We start from the raw sequence: 16034 nt of genomic DNA on the forward strand, positions 1-16034 counted from the left end.
TAAATCTTATTATTCATTTTGTATTAGTGAAGGAAATAATTAATTTATAAAGAAAATCTCCCATGTGCTGAAGATTGAAGTTGGCACGAACCATCGAATCGAAATTAATTCAAAGAAACTATCATACCAAGAAGGATCACGTGAGTTTTCTTTTTCTTTTTTGGGGCCTTACCCTTCACTTCGAAAAGTACAGAAATTACTGCAAATTTTTCTTCGCAATGGCCACGTCGAAAGTGCAAATAGCTTAAGTGTACTGACTTATAATTGTAAGTTTTGTGGTCGTTTAACTGTCCTTATCTGCCTGAACCACGACCCTGATTGAATTTCACATATTGTATTTTTTTCTAGTTAAATCATTGAAATTATAATTTATCCTCAAGAATTTTTAAACTTTGTAAAAGAGCGTGCATGATAGCCCAGCATCATAGCACTAATTCAGATAAGCCTGTCAGCAGAAAATTATTCAAAACCTGTTATCAAATCTTGAAATTGTACTGTTTATTGATTATTATTACTGCTCATTATATTTCAAATTTAATACTTCACTTCCTGAGTTCGATTATTTCTTTAGCCCTTCAGATTTTGTGTTTGGCACGTTTGTACTTGTTAAGCACCGATCAAAAAACGATCTTGCAAAGAATATTATTCTCATAGAGATAGTCATTGAACAGATCAAGGGTGTGCAGGAGTTTGTGCCTCCCGCGATTTGGACTATTAAATCAAATCTTATATTGAATCTCTCAGTCTTGTGTTCTGTAGAATTCATCCACATACTCATAAATTTGAGATTACAACACCGAGAGTTCAGTGTAGGATTTTATACCTGTGTGACGGCATTTAAATAAGACCACCTCACACAATCTAGAATTACCAGCTGTAATAAACACGTAACCCTGTCGTGAATTGTGTACTAATATTAAAACGGTACTTTGGAGTTGCAGTGTGGTTGATTGGTACCAGCTGTAGATAATGTTTCCTTGAGCTGCATTTACACCAAAGTTATTAACAAAATGTTAATAATATTAAATCCTCATAGATTCTATTGGATTGACCATAACTTATCATACACATTATTATGTGTTTATCAAGCTCCGTTCAATCTAATAGAATCTATGAGGATGAGGTTATTGAAATTTTGTTAATAAATTTGGTGTAAACCCAGCTTTAGAAGACCTACACAAATAATATTCTCACTCCCCTATCATTTAGAAACTGTAAAATGTTGGAGAAAATATATTCACCTCATGAAAGAGAGTTGTTCATATTGAATTTATTAATTACTAAAGAATGACAGAATAATTTACAATTTTTTTGAATTCAGCCTACCTAAATTTTATCCTAAAATGGAAGATGGAAAGAATATGAAGTTCTGTGTGATTCATCGTAAATCGCATATTTCCTGAACCAGCTATCGACAATCAACAACTATGGAAACATTAAATTCATCTTTAAAACACTGATTTAACTTATATATTTTTTTAATCCAAAATTTCACTGAGAGATATTACTACGAATTGATTGAGAAGAATGTGTTTTTGGTATAATAAATGCTGCATGACTAAGCACATAGGAGGTCCGTATTGAGATGTAAATGAAACATATTGATTTAAAGATAAATTTTATGATTCACTAAATAAAGTCAAGTGTGACATGAGATACATTGACTTTTTGGCGGTACGAAGTTCGCCGGGTAAGCAAGTAATAAATTGAAGAACTGGCTCATAGACTACACGTACTGGATAGGAAAATTATGTTCGACGCATCATCACGTCTGAACTACTGGACTGATCAACTTGAAATTTTACATATAGATTCTTAATCAACCGATAAACAATTCTTCAAAATTTCATTACGTCAAGTTTTCAGTTTGTCAAGTTTTGAAAAAGACCCTTGCGGAGCACGGGTTACCTGCCTGTATATATTATGATGAATGAAAGAATTGGCTTATACATATAAAGGATAGGAAATTTGAAAAAGACGGACGCATCATCATGTCTGAATTAAGGACTGATTAACTCGAAATTTTACATATTAGTCCAGTCAACAAAAGATTAGACTATAGAAGGGAAAGTTTGGAGCACAATTTATTATAGACCACGCAGCTCTTTTGAGGAAAGTTGGGAGGTGAACATATCAAAAGTCCCCACCCTTATCACCTGTGCTAAGGGGGTGGGGGTGGTTTGAAAATACAATATTTCGGTTTTTGTATATACTGTATCTCTAACAAGATGCGTCTCCCGGAAATTTCATGGAATAGATAATTGACGCTCACAAATTACAAGTTTCATCATTAACGTTTCTCCATATCTCTCATAGTTTTCTAGATATGAACTCTCGAAGGTGTCACATTTTGAAGAAAAACCCTTCTGGCTTCGAATCTTTCATATTTTTGTCTCATAACTTTTCAACCATTGATTGAAAAAATCTGTGCCAATTATGAGTTCACAGAGCATTATTATTCTCTTCAATTTCATGTATTATTTCATTATTTCACGCCTCTCCCTACGCTTGTTGCAGCAGTTATAGTGTTGAGTGTAGAATCTTCAGTTCAACAACAATTGAACAATTTACAGGGAAATTTGGAACACAATATTTGACTTCACAGCTTTCTTTGAACTAGTTAGAAGGTAAGCATATCAGAAGTCCTCATCTCTACCCCTTGTGCATAATGGATGAGGGTGGTTTAAAAGTTACATTTTTTATTCCTGGCTTGTACACGCATGTGTATTGGAAAAAATGCCTGTCAGTGACATGAGAGAATGAAGTTAAATAAATTTTTTATAAGTTTTGCCTGTAGAATTTTGTTATATCTTCTTCAGTTTTCGGTATATTGACTGTTGAGAGTAAATCTTTGAAAAGATAGTTTTTCATGCAACTTTTTGCACTTTCCGTGCTTATTACTCAACAACTATGTATCAAAGTACTGGACGTTGAGTTGTACAGCATTCAATTTTCTTCAATGTGATGTATTATTTTACCATTCAATGTTTTCCATCAATTGTTATAGAAGCTTCAATGTTCAGTGTGAAATTTTCAATACAGCAACAAGTGTCAACTTGACGATACCCCACCTTTAGCACAGGGGTTGGGAATGAGGATTTCCAATATGTTCAGCTCCTAAGCAGTCTCAATGGAGCTGTAAAGTTAAAAATTGTGTTCAAGATATTGTGTCCAAATTACATTGTCGAATGATCGATCTATTGTTGTAAAACTAATGATTCAACACTCACCACTAACGCTTCTATAACAATTGATTGAAAACATTGAATGGTGGAATAATACATCAAATTGACCAGATATTGATATTCATATTATATCATAATTTTTCAATAATAAGTTGTATATTTTTTATTATCATGTTAATCTAAGTTTTCATTCATACATACCATCATTTACTCAATATCATGTCGCCACACCTGAAGATAATCAACCAGAATGTTCTTCTACCATGATTCTCAGTCTAACTCAAGAATACAACTGGAGATTATGCCATGATCATTGAAACAGGTGTTGTATCTTGTGATACTGATAGAATTTTAATTATTCCAGTCTTATAGCACAGAGTAAATGAACATTAAATCATGAGTCCCAAATAGTCTTCAAATAGAGTATTGAATCTGATGTTCTTTTATGAAGAAATTCCATAACATATGTAAAAAAATATTTATTAGTCATGTTGAAAATATTTATTTGCTTAGAAAATTCTGTCAATTTTCCATCTATATGACATGATTTTGGAAGCAACAGTTAATTTTTTTCGACACTGTCACATTCAGATAAATTTCCCATTTCAATTTCTTCCGGTTTCTTCTCCTGGAAATAATTGCTGTAGAGTCTCAATGTCAAGTAATAGATTATTTCAACCAGACTCAGAATGCAGAAACCGTTAGTCAATCCAAGTAGTCCCCCACATTTGCCTGAAAAAAAAATTGCAAGGTGGAAAATAGTCTTACGCCAAAATGCACAGTGATTACAAAATAAAAGATAAAAAAGGTATTAGTACAGGCAACGAATGCTCAAAAAAAGGTATAGAGGGAAAAGCTTGGAACACAATTTTTGACCCCGCAGCTTTTTTGGGGATAGTAAGAGGGTAAACATCTTTACATCCTTACTCGGCCTCATAACTTTTCAACGATTGATTGATGAAATCTGTGCCAATTATGAGTTCACAGAGCATTATTATTATCTTCAATTTCATCAATTATTTCATTATTTTGCGCATCTCCCTACGATTGTTGCAGCCTTTAGAGTGTAAAATCTTCAGTTCAACAACAATAGACCAATTGACAGAGAAATTTGGAGGGAATGTTTGGAACACAATATTTGACTTCGCAGCTTTGTTCGGACTAGTTAGAAGGTGAACACATCAGAAGTCTTCATCCCTACCCCTTGTGCTTAAGGGATGAGGGTGGTTTAAAAGTTGCGTTTTTCCGTCTGGCTTACAAGCATGAATCTTGAGAGCAATGTATTACAGCGACATGACTAACTGAACAAAAATAAAGCTAGATAAATTTCCTACAAGTTTTGTTTTGTAGAGGCTTTTGATATCTTCTTTAGTTTTTGAAATATTTACTTTTAAAAGTGTAAAATGTTTCAAATGGCAACTTTTTTCAACTTTTTGTACTTTCAGAGCTCATTACTCAACAACAATGCATCGAAAAATAAGTACTGAACTTTAGGTTGTAGAGCATTTAATTCTCTTCAATTTGATGCATTTTTTCACCATTAATTTTATGTTTTTCATCCACACAATTATTCCTAGCACATTCAGTACTATGCTTACATTTCGTCAATCCTCTAATGCATGACTGGTAATTGACTGACAAATTTCTGAAAAAGAGTCTGTATGATACTTAACAGAAATCTTTGAGGACGAATTTTAAAAGTTCCAATTACATTTGAAATTTGAATGAAGCTTTTCAGTGAAATTTGAATGTTATCTGGAGAGTCTCCTCCTCTTGACTCTAGTGAAGACTCCTTTAGAGTACAATAATGGAAATTCTCTTTAAACTTTGAAGGCTTTCCAAAAATTCAAGACTCAAATTACCAGATCGAGTTTATCGATCTCTGTTTTCCCCTTAGCTGACTTTGTTTGCCTATATTATTCATGTCCTGTTCTTTGGCTGAGCCTTTTCCCAATCATATGGAGTCGGCATTTCTCTCTTTCAGCCGTCTCCTCCACAAAATCCTGTCCATCTCCTCCCCAAGTCTCAAACCCTTCTCCTGTAGATCAGGCTCCACTCTGTTTCTCCACTTCTTCATTGGCCTTCCCCGCCATCTCGTGCCACCCAGATCCAAATCCTGCATCCTCTATCATAATCCTCCCCTCATCTCTACACATGTCCAACCACCTCATCCTGGCCTACTGCATCTTCCTACCCAATCGTCCCACCACAACTGTACCTCCAATCAACTCATTACGAGCCCTATCCTTTCTTGTGACCCCACATATCCATCTTAAGCATTCTGTCCTCTGCCACTCCCATTTTCTTATCTTGCCTCTTCGAAAGAGACCAGGTTTCCACGCCATACAACATAGCTGGTCTCACTACCGATCTGTACACCTTACCGCAGTCCTGCAGTACACCTTCATCTTGCAGTTCACTCTTTTATCACAGAGCACACCACTCATTCTTCGTTTCCTCTATCTCCCATTAATTCATATTTTCATTGCTCAAATACTTGACTCCTATAGCCAATTCAAGTACACTGTGATATAATATTATTCTATAATAATCGACTGATGCTTTGTTCATGTGTTATTTTTCAGGAATTGCATGCAAGGATTGTATTATAATTACATGATTTGTATTGCAACTCTCACCAGCGGGCAAGGCTTAATTCCTTTTTCTGGTGATGCCAAATTACACATGAAAAGTATCTAATTATGATTTTGGTATTATTTATGCTCAATCTTTATTCTATTATTTCATACTTTTGATTATAAAATTATGTATTTTCTTTCATTTGTTTTGAATTTATTGTATGGCAAATAAATGATTTGATTTGATTGATATAATTCATTGTATTGTTAATGAAGTTGAAAAATTGTCATTCCAATGTGCTAAGGAATAGAATCAAACATATTCTTATTTTTATGTGCATTCAGGATACCTACTATGATCTCATTATAGCTTACCAAGAAAATCATATAGTCCATATAAAGCACTACGATGAGTCGCAATAAACTGAGGATCCTTGAAATAAATTGTCACTTTTGAATAACTGAAAAGATAGAAGTTGATTAAGCTCCAATATTTCAAGATTATACAATATTTGATAAGCTTATTGGTAGAGGTGTGAAGACAATCTAAATTGATCTGCAGAAAGAAGAATTGGAATGGCATTTCATAATAATATGACGCAACCTCAGTAGCTGAGACACTGTTTTGACAGTTCAACATATTTTTCATAAATTCACCAAATCAGATAAAGGATGTTTTCGGATTGTCTTTTGGAATAATTATTTCTAAGAATTGAATAATTCCGAATTAAACAACATCTGGTATATACTATAAGTGAATATGTAATATACAAGTGACTAAAAACTGGAAATATAAGAAGTATAATCAAACTAAAATAATTCCCTATAGCTACACATTCCATCACTCTCAAAACTGGATTCATCCATTTCATTGGATTTCTCTTGAAGGAATATAGTTCAAAAGAAATCTGGATTATCTTGTGAATTCTGAGTGATTTCATTAGGTATAAGACTAGAATATGGATAACTAACAAAAAACTTAGAAAAACCAACTTGGAAAGACTTTCTAAAATTATATTAAATGAACAAAAATTCAACACTTGGAAATAGAAGCATAAAGTGAACCATGAAGTAAAACAATCTTAATTATTAGTTTAAGATATCTTTGACTGAACTTAGAATTATATAGGTTGATATAACACTGAGGTAACCAAACTACAAAAAGCATACCTACATTTATGTTTGCTGACTGGGCAGTGCTACTGTGCTACTGACAGTTGAAGATGCCAACACTACAAAACATCAGAAATAATTAAATTAAATTTACATAGGTGTTATATACCAATACTTTGTTTTGAAGGTAGAAAGACTCAAATAAAAATTCTTCGGGTGTGGTAAACCCCAGTGTTATTAATTGAAGGTTAACTTATCATGCAATTGTGAAACCTTCTATCCGCCATCCCTCCTTTAATACTGAGAGCTCCTTGCGATGTTTCAGCTTCATATTCAAGTGACGTGCATGATTGTAAACAATTGCAATTTGGGCCGATGCGTAACTCACTAATGCTCTTGAATTCCTCTATGAGATCAGGAAATTCATCACCTGAAAATGTTGAAAAGCAATTTTTTAAGTCAGATACACTTGTTTCACCCTTCAATTCATCTGTCAATTTGCGTTATATTGCTACAAGCGGACTAGGTTCAGTTGGGGATAGATAACGTATTTTTCAGCGTGGATATAGGTCCTACACTCCTCTTATTATCTTGTATCTTAACACGTTGCTTGTCACATGCAATAAGAAGATGAGAATATGCGTGCAACTGTTGGCCGCCTGAGCCCTCCTCAACAACCGTGCTTCAGGGTGGAGTAAGTGGGTGAAATAGGAAAAGATTATACATGGATTTAGATATGGATATTCAATCCTCACAACAGATTAATGTTATAAAGGTAGCACATAGTCTGGAACTGCGAATTGCCGACGAGCAGTTTGGATCTACAAGTCACAAGTCTGGAAAAAAGGTTATTCCAAGAGGGTGAGGTGTATAAAGGTGCCTACAGATATACGCGCCGCGAACATGAACTATTCACTTTTAATCAGCTGATTATCTTTTAAACCCGAGCTGATCTACGCTTGAACTCAGCAATCCACCGAGACTATTTTTTAGCCTAGACTGGAACTCAGCAAATCGATGTTTAGATCGCAGGTTTTTCCCTGCAATAATTGCCGGTCGGCCAAATTTTGCGCTCGAGCGTGGTTAATCCCGATCTCAGAAAACCGATTTTTGATCTGCGGCGCAAAAACCGGTTTTTAGCCGAGCGCAGGAGATAATCCCGATCTCAGCAATCGCCCCTGTATTTTAAAATCTGTATTTCTACAGAAACGGTAAGATACAGATATAAAAAGCTTGGCATCAGCTGATTAAAAGTGAATTGCTCATGTTCACAGCACGTAAATCTGTATGCACTTTAGGTAAACATCGTACGAACAGAGATTTGATATGGATGTTAAATCGTGTAACATATTTGAAATCTGGGTAGATATAAAAATCCCTAGCTGAAGTATTAATAGGTCTGAGTAAAGTAACTGGCTAATATCGCCAAAGAGATAACAATAAAGATTAGATAGCATCAGCTTGTCATGGCTAAACGGTACAATAGCCTAAAAGGAATTGAAATAATTTTTTGCTAATATATAATATATTATAAAATTTTGAAGATTGAGGTTAGGTATAAACATTCAGTGATCGGCGACCTAACAATCGACCGAGCCATGCAACGTAGAATCTGACCAAACCTTTTGGCAGAGATCTATTGCGGCAAAACGGTATGCAATTTGGAAGAACAAAAGGTCACGTGGCTAACTATTAGGAAGCATGAAATAAATAGTAGTATATAGAATATTAACTAGCATGTGGAGAGCATACTTAAAAAACCTAATAAAAATAATTAAATGTATCCAGGAAATAGGAGGTTACCAAGCGCATGAATACTGAAACAATTTGCATGCACCAATCACATAATGGCAGTTAATAGGCGGCAATAGTATGCCAATTCAAAAATTTTTATATATATTTCTATAAATAATTGGGATTTATGTAAAAATGTTATATAGTCTATGTTATAGATATGGCCCGAAGGCAAAGAAATTATTAAACATACAACATAAGTAATAATTTAATATTTTAGTACGGTCTATTTGAACCTTAAATGGCGGAGGACTAGGATATTCAAATTTTATGTAAATTTGAAAGTCGGAAATAAGAATTGTAAAATTGAGGAAGGAGAACGAACACTCGCCTGCCAAATGCCACCATGAGAGGTCCCTAAATATTATAGAGCGTAATACCTTGCTATAACTTGTAAAAGCTAAAGTTAGATTGAATTATTAAATTTCTCATGAGACTTTGTGATGCTCTTATAAAGCAGAAGTCATTTTCAATTTTTAATAATTTTTGTAACCCCTTGGAAGAGACGATTCCGGCTGCCATAGTCCAGGACCACCAGGAGTTGGATCGACATCAGCGGCTCATAAGAAGATTTCGACACGTGAGTGAGAAAATTGAATTAGTGATGGGCGCCCTTAGTGCTTCGAATTTATCTAATAATCAAAGCTAGCTTGTCGAAAGGGTTTTCTTATAAATTAAGAATTTAATAAAAAATACTTGCGCAAGTAAATTATAGTATTAAAGGTATTTTATAGACGAATAATGAGTCAGTACATTTCAGAAAATTCTAATAAATCAAAGAAGTATAAAATCTAGGCTATTAAAACATATTCATATGATCTTTTATTTTTGCAATATAATTTGCGATAGTTTGTTGTAGCTCTGATTCACTAGATGAATTGCTCTACTTATTCCATCAGGTGCCGAATCTTGCACCCTGAGATAAAATATATATTCATTACAAAGAAATCTATTAGATACTAGAGAATTTTAATATATATATTTGGATTATTGGTTGCCAATTTATCAAGTTGATCTTAAGGAACCTATTTTTAATTGAATTGTCCAAGTCGACAAATATTAGCAAGCTTATATCGCAGCTACATGCAAAAGGATGCATATGATTTAAAAAATAAAAGCACATGGTAACGTTTCGTGCTATAAATTTAGAGAATAATGTTTAGCCTGTGATATTTTACTGATTTCAATTATTGTTCTATTTTTATATTATATATTTTTATCGCTCTTTATATTTTTTGCCTTGATCTATTTTTTTGCAATATTTGTTAATATATGTATCAAATTGTTTATGGTGTGCAATTTATTTTAATTCCTCAACACTATAGGATAAGTACCATATATATATATATATTATATATATATATATATATTATATATATATATATATTTATTTTTTCAATGAATTACAAGAATTATAGGGGAAGCTCATACCTGGGCCTATAAAAATTTTTATAAGACTGTATCCTATTAAAAAACCACGACCTAAATTTTACAATTATATCAAATATTTCATGCTTTACCGACTGTTGCCAAGCAGGAGGCTAATCGTTATTTAAATATAAAGAATAACGTCATAATCGCTACAATAAATTAAAGTTATAAAGGTGATATGCAGTCTAGAACTGTGAGCTGATGGTGAGAAGAATGGAACTTCAAGTCTGGAGAATGGGTTTTCCAGGTAGGCAAGGTGTACAAGGTAGGTAACAGATGAACAGGGATTTAATATGGATATTGAATTCCTACAACAAGTTATTGTTATGAAGGTAATAAGCAGTCTGGAACTGCGAATTCACTGCAATTTAAGTGGTTACAATTAAGGTATTTCAGATTAAATATGAAACAAGCTCCTTAGCATGTAAGAATGTATTGTATCATTTCCAATTTTAGCAACTGCTGATTAACCTTGCTTTTATCTCATAAAATTATTAATTGTAATGGTTTCAACTTTAATTATTGGATTATTTATATGATTAATTGAATTAAAAATTTTGTCTTTAATTATCAATTTTGTTTTGTTTGAGTGAACTTCATTATTAACTGAAGTTTTGATTATAAAGTTAATTCTATTATTATAGACTTGATTTATTATTATTTCGAATTTATTCATTTTTTTTGTCCATTGAGTTGTCCAAAGTTCGGAGATTACCTATTGTTAGAAAGTCACTCCCCAATCATTTTCCAATTTAGAGACCGTTAATATGGCCTATACTGCACGGCCAATGCCACAAGATTGATATTAGTATTTTGTGCTTAGATTAAGATTATTTTTATTCTCATTTTGTTATGTTGTTCTCACTGTTCCTCTCTGATTTTGTGGAATAAAATCGTGAATACTATTGTTGTCATATTCTGTGCTTAGATTTAGAAATACTTTCATTTTTATTTTGTTGTGTTGCCACTGGGTCTTCTTCGATTTTACTCCACTGATTCTGTGGGATAAATCGCTATCAAAATATTCTTGTCGTCCTTACTGTATTCAACCAGCTTCCTGCACAGTCCAACCCCATCAGAAGGGAATAGAATTCTGGGTGTCATCGACCCCAGCTGATAACATGACGACTAGCAGTTTGAAACTGCAAGTCCAGAAGATGGTTTTGCCAGGAAAACAAGGTGTATGAGGTGATACAGGGTAGCCTCACACAAATCTAAGACTTCATAGGGTTTTGTGTAGAGAATCTGCAACTACTTCACAGAAGAATTATTATTATATGTCATTCTGTGACTGCGTTTGGGAACTGTCGACTAGTCTGTGACTGCTAAACGATGCACGACCGGTTGAAAAACAATTCTATCAGATATAAGAGAGCAAGGTGAAATCCGTCTGTCTATCGCAACGTCCAAGGATGTTGGTAATCTCGATGATATAAAATAGTGCTGTGGATGAATGATGAAAATACTTTCTATTCCAATAGTAGTAAAGAATTCCCCATTACTTGTAAAGAAGCTGTCAGCCCAAACAAGAACGCAATTGGAGGCTGCAAGAGAAATGGATGAAGTTGATGATGATGATGACAGCAAACAATGATTGCAGTAGTGATGATTACAGGATTAGCAAAAAAATACCATGCTCATACCCAAAAAGAATGAAATGTATTTGACTACTAACCCACAGGATAACTCTCCTTTATCACAAAATCGACATTGTAACACTATAGATCAAAATGAACAGTGAACGAAAACAGAAAGAAATAATGAACAGCTTAATTCCCCTATTGAAGTTTGGTTTAAGTAGTGTAATTGAACCTTAGTGTATTTGAAAATTGAACTTGTGCTTATAAAAGTACTAGCCGTCAAGCTCGATTCGCTTGCCATATCCGTCAAGCCAGGGGGCTCCGCCCCCTGGACCCCCGACTGGATCGTCCAAGAATGAGATCAGCAGGCTCGCTTCGCTCGCCTGCATTTTTCATTTGAGCATTTTTATCATATGTGAGGACAATCCAGTCGGGGGTCCAGACTAAACGTCTGGCTAAACAGATATGGCGAGCGAAGCGATCCTGACGGCTAGTAATATAGTATTCCCAGGAATAGCTCTGATTGAAGTAGCAGTGCCCAATCAATTTTACCGCGATAAATGCATTTCAATCTTCAACTTGGTGCCAACCTAACAAAGTCAACTCAACTTAATGCCAACCTGACAAAATTATTAATTTAGTTGCCAGTTAACAACTGTTTCGAAGAGGTACTCTATCTAGATTATAGTTCTGTAGTAACATATGATATGGACATTTCAATTATAATTAAGAGATTGGGAGAAGACTAATATACATGCTAAAAGACGAACTTTAAACCCTTAAAAACAACCCTTAGAGTTAAAATATTGCCAAAAGATTTCTTAGTGCGCCTCTAAAGGGCCAACTGAACATACCTACCAAATTTGAACGTTTTTGGTCCGGTAGATTTTTAGTTCTGCGAGTGAGTGAATCAGTCAGTCAGTCAGTCAGTGAGTGAGTGAGTGCCATTTCACTTTTACATATATAGATATTATGAAAACCATAATGTCATAAATAATAATTGATCTTCAAAATATATTATTTATTGAATTTATCATAGTGTACTTACTATAAGCATAGAAGATCCCACATATCATTTGATCGAACCCTGCACCACAGATTGGGGTATCCTTCGCTCCTGTAAAAAGAAGTATCCATAATAGTAAGTACTATTCGTGATCCATTACTGTTCTCAACATTATTCAAATAATGTACTCATGACTTCTCAGTATCCAGTGATAATTGATTACAATATTACAAAATTAGACTTTGTATATAATCCATCTGAATTCAAATAACTGAGTCTCATATTTTCAGACCAAAAATTTAGCCTACTTTGGTAAGCTTCATATGTTAAATTCATCAATATATTTGGTTATTCAGTGTTACATGGGTGAGTACAACAGGCAAAACTGGAGTATAGCACCCATGATGATATTAATAAATGATACAAAAGAGAACATCTACAAGTATTGACGTATTAAAATAAAACAAGAAACATAGGAAATCAGAGTGAATAATAATAAGAATATCCGTGGGCACATTGCAGGCTGAGGCTCTGTAGGCAGATAGAGTTGCTGAGAAAGAAGATAGGACAGATTACTCAATACATTCCTGGGAACCGATCAAAGAAAGTTGTTCAGGCCTTCCATCAGTTGGAGACAGATACCTTGCAGCATACTGCTAGGGATCCAGTGGACAGTACTCCTAGAGAAATGCTTGATACTCTCAAACAGAGATTGTCAGTGAGAGTAAATCGGCTGAAGAGAAACAGGACAATTCTCTCTTCAGCAATAATGAGAAATTGTTCTACAGGAGCCTTGCCAAAACACAAGAGATGGACAGCAATTAAACTCCCGAATTGAAGGATGTGAAGGATTACTGGAAGGCATTGTGGGTACAGAGTAAATGTCACAATCCAAAAGCAACTTGTATTCGCAGTGAGAACAACAGACTTGGTGGAAAAATTCAAATGCCAGCATTGCAAATAACAGAAGCTTAAGTTGCTAGTGTGCTTGCAGTAGCTGGAAATTGGACATCACCTGACTCAGATAGATTACACAACTTCTGGTTAAAGAGACTCCAAGTTTCCCATCTACATCTGGCGAATCATTTCACTTCTTCCCTTGAAACCTCAGAAAGAGTACCACTATCCCTTTCTAGAGGAGTAACATATTTCCTGCCCAAAAGTCAAAATCCAGAGGACTCATCACAATATGACCAACCACTTGTAAAACCTATAAAACCTCTACAGCATGTATCTCAGACTCACTTCAGAAGCATTTGGCTCAGGGTGACATTCTCTTTGATGAGCAAAAAGGTTGCACTATAGGTGGAAGAAGTGGATGCAAGGAAATTCTGACTATTGATGTGGTAGCAATGGTGCAGGCAGCCAATGAGAAGAGGAACATTCATATGACATAATTATATTGATCACCACAAAGCATTTGATAGTGTTACACACTCATGACTCATTGAAGTACTGCACATTTACAAGATTGATCCAGCAGTTATTAGATTGCTTAGTCATCTCATGGCATCATGGGGAACAGTATTGATGATTAGAAATGGTCAAGTACATTTGCAGTTTGACGAAATTCCATTTTGCCAGGGAATCTTCCAAGGGAACAGTCCAAGCCCTTCATGGTTTTGTTAAGCATTGTATTCACTCTCTGCAATGCTGAATTCAGCAGATGTAGATTCAAGCTGAGAGGAATTCCAGAAATCTGTAGCACTTGTCCCACATGATGTACATGGATGAAATAAAGCTCTATGCAAACCATCCCAAAGCTGCAATTGAGAGACTGATATTCCCCAGGCATAAAGGTGGACGGGGGCTGCTGGACCTCAAGTGGTTGTGTGACAGGCAGGTGCATAATAATATGAACCTACTCTTTCACAAAGCAAGAGCATCTTTATAAAATAGTCAGAGAAACGACAAGAATTATACCCCTCTCAACATATCAGAGTGAAACATTATTGCAGCCCAAAGTAGAAATCAGCATGGAAGCGAGGCCCTGGAGCAGTGGAGGAGGAAACAGTTGCATGGGAGGCATGCATTTGCATTAGGAAAGCCTGATATGGATTCAGATCAATCGAATGCCTGGTTGAAGCATGATGACTTTTACATTGATACAGTAGGCTTCATAGTGGCATACAGACCAAGTGATAGCCACCAGAAATTTCAAAAATATATAATGAAGCTTTATAATACCTTTAAAATACCTGAAGGTAATAATACCTTTAAACAATGACCTTTGCAGACACTGTGGTATGGCATCAGAGACAGTACAGCACATTGTGTCTCCCGGCCAGTCAATGGTAGGCACTGAATTCCTCAAGAGACATAATGATGTTGCTGGCATACTGCACCAGGACCTGGCATTAAGGCATAAGTTGACTGTCGGGAAAGTACCTTACTATCAATATGCTCCAACTTCAATACTAGAAAACACTTCCCACAAGCTGTATTGGGACAGATCTGTGCTGATTGACAGAGCGATTCCACATAACAGGTCACCTTCAATCCTGATGAATAAGCTGACCAGGAAAACAGTCTTAATAGATGATGGCATTCCATGCTGCCATATCATGGAACACTACTATAGCGAAAAGATTTCCAAGTATCTCTCCCAGGCAGCTGAGAAAGAGGATATCTGCATCAAGAGAAAGTGGAAATTGTCCCAGTCATAATACCTGCAGTTGGATTGAAAACATTCAACCGCTATTGTGCAACCGGGCCTGAATGGAATACAAGGGTAAAGAGTACCAGATAGCCGAGTTGACTAGGGCATTGCAACCTCCAGTCTGCTAGTGCTACCTGATTGTGGGTCCGAATCCCACTGAGTCCCATCGAATAGGCGTGCACGTTTGATCATCTCATAATTCACCCTCGCACTTACCATTACCCACGCACGAGCAGGAAGTTCATGTGGGCATCATTCGCAATCAAAAAATAATCAAAAAGAAATTATTGAGGTGCTGACTTTTATAAATGAATCGCACGCTATTGTCTATCTATTTCAATTCTTTCTAATATGCAATAAATCTGATATTTCTGACTAAAGAATATTCTTGTTGAATCTTAATCCATACTCACTTGGCATGTAGAAGTAAACACAGCCGCATAGATTCAAGGTGTAATTTGTTTGGCATTCCAGCTCACAATTCTTTTGAGTGTACACTTTGAAGAAGGCAAGCTTCCTCTCATGTGCAAAATAGCATTGCCTGTGTTCAGGACTGTAGCTCAGGAGATTGCTGCTCGTAGTCATCATGTTGGGTTTCACAGCCAAAAATAATTCTTGATTGGGAGGCAGATTGTAAAATTGATTGGAAGCAGTAGCAATCTCAGCTGGATTGTGCAATATTACCTG

General features: G+C 35.2%; 1 protein-coding gene across 2 annotated transcripts in view; it reads right to left on the reverse strand.

Moving 5' to 3' along the window:
• Window positions 1-3651: 3651 nt before the first annotated feature.
• Window positions 3652-16034, reverse strand: part of LOC111056087 (pickpocket protein 28-like) — a 42082-nt gene continuing 29699 nt past the window's right edge. For both annotated transcript variants that reach the window (XM_039440273.1, XM_039440274.1), the window contains exons 7-11: window positions 15761-16031; window positions 12731-12799; window positions 7151-7307; window positions 6140-6225; window positions 3652-3917 (exon numbers count right to left, since the gene is read on the reverse strand). In XM_039440273.1, the coding sequence (XP_039296207.1) occupies window positions 3748-3917; window positions 6140-6225; window positions 7151-7307; window positions 12731-12799; window positions 15761-16031 (753 nt within the window). In that variant the 3' untranslated portion in view covers window positions 3652-3747. The remainder of the gene's footprint in view (window positions 3918-6139; window positions 6226-7150; window positions 7308-12730; window positions 12800-15760; window positions 16032-16034) is intronic.

Source organism: Nilaparvata lugens, chromosome 13 (genome assembly GCF_014356525.2).
Source record: "Nilaparvata lugens isolate BPH chromosome 13, ASM1435652v1, whole genome shotgun sequence".
Classification (NCBI taxonomy): domain Eukaryota; kingdom Metazoa; phylum Arthropoda; class Insecta; order Hemiptera; family Delphacidae; genus Nilaparvata; species Nilaparvata lugens.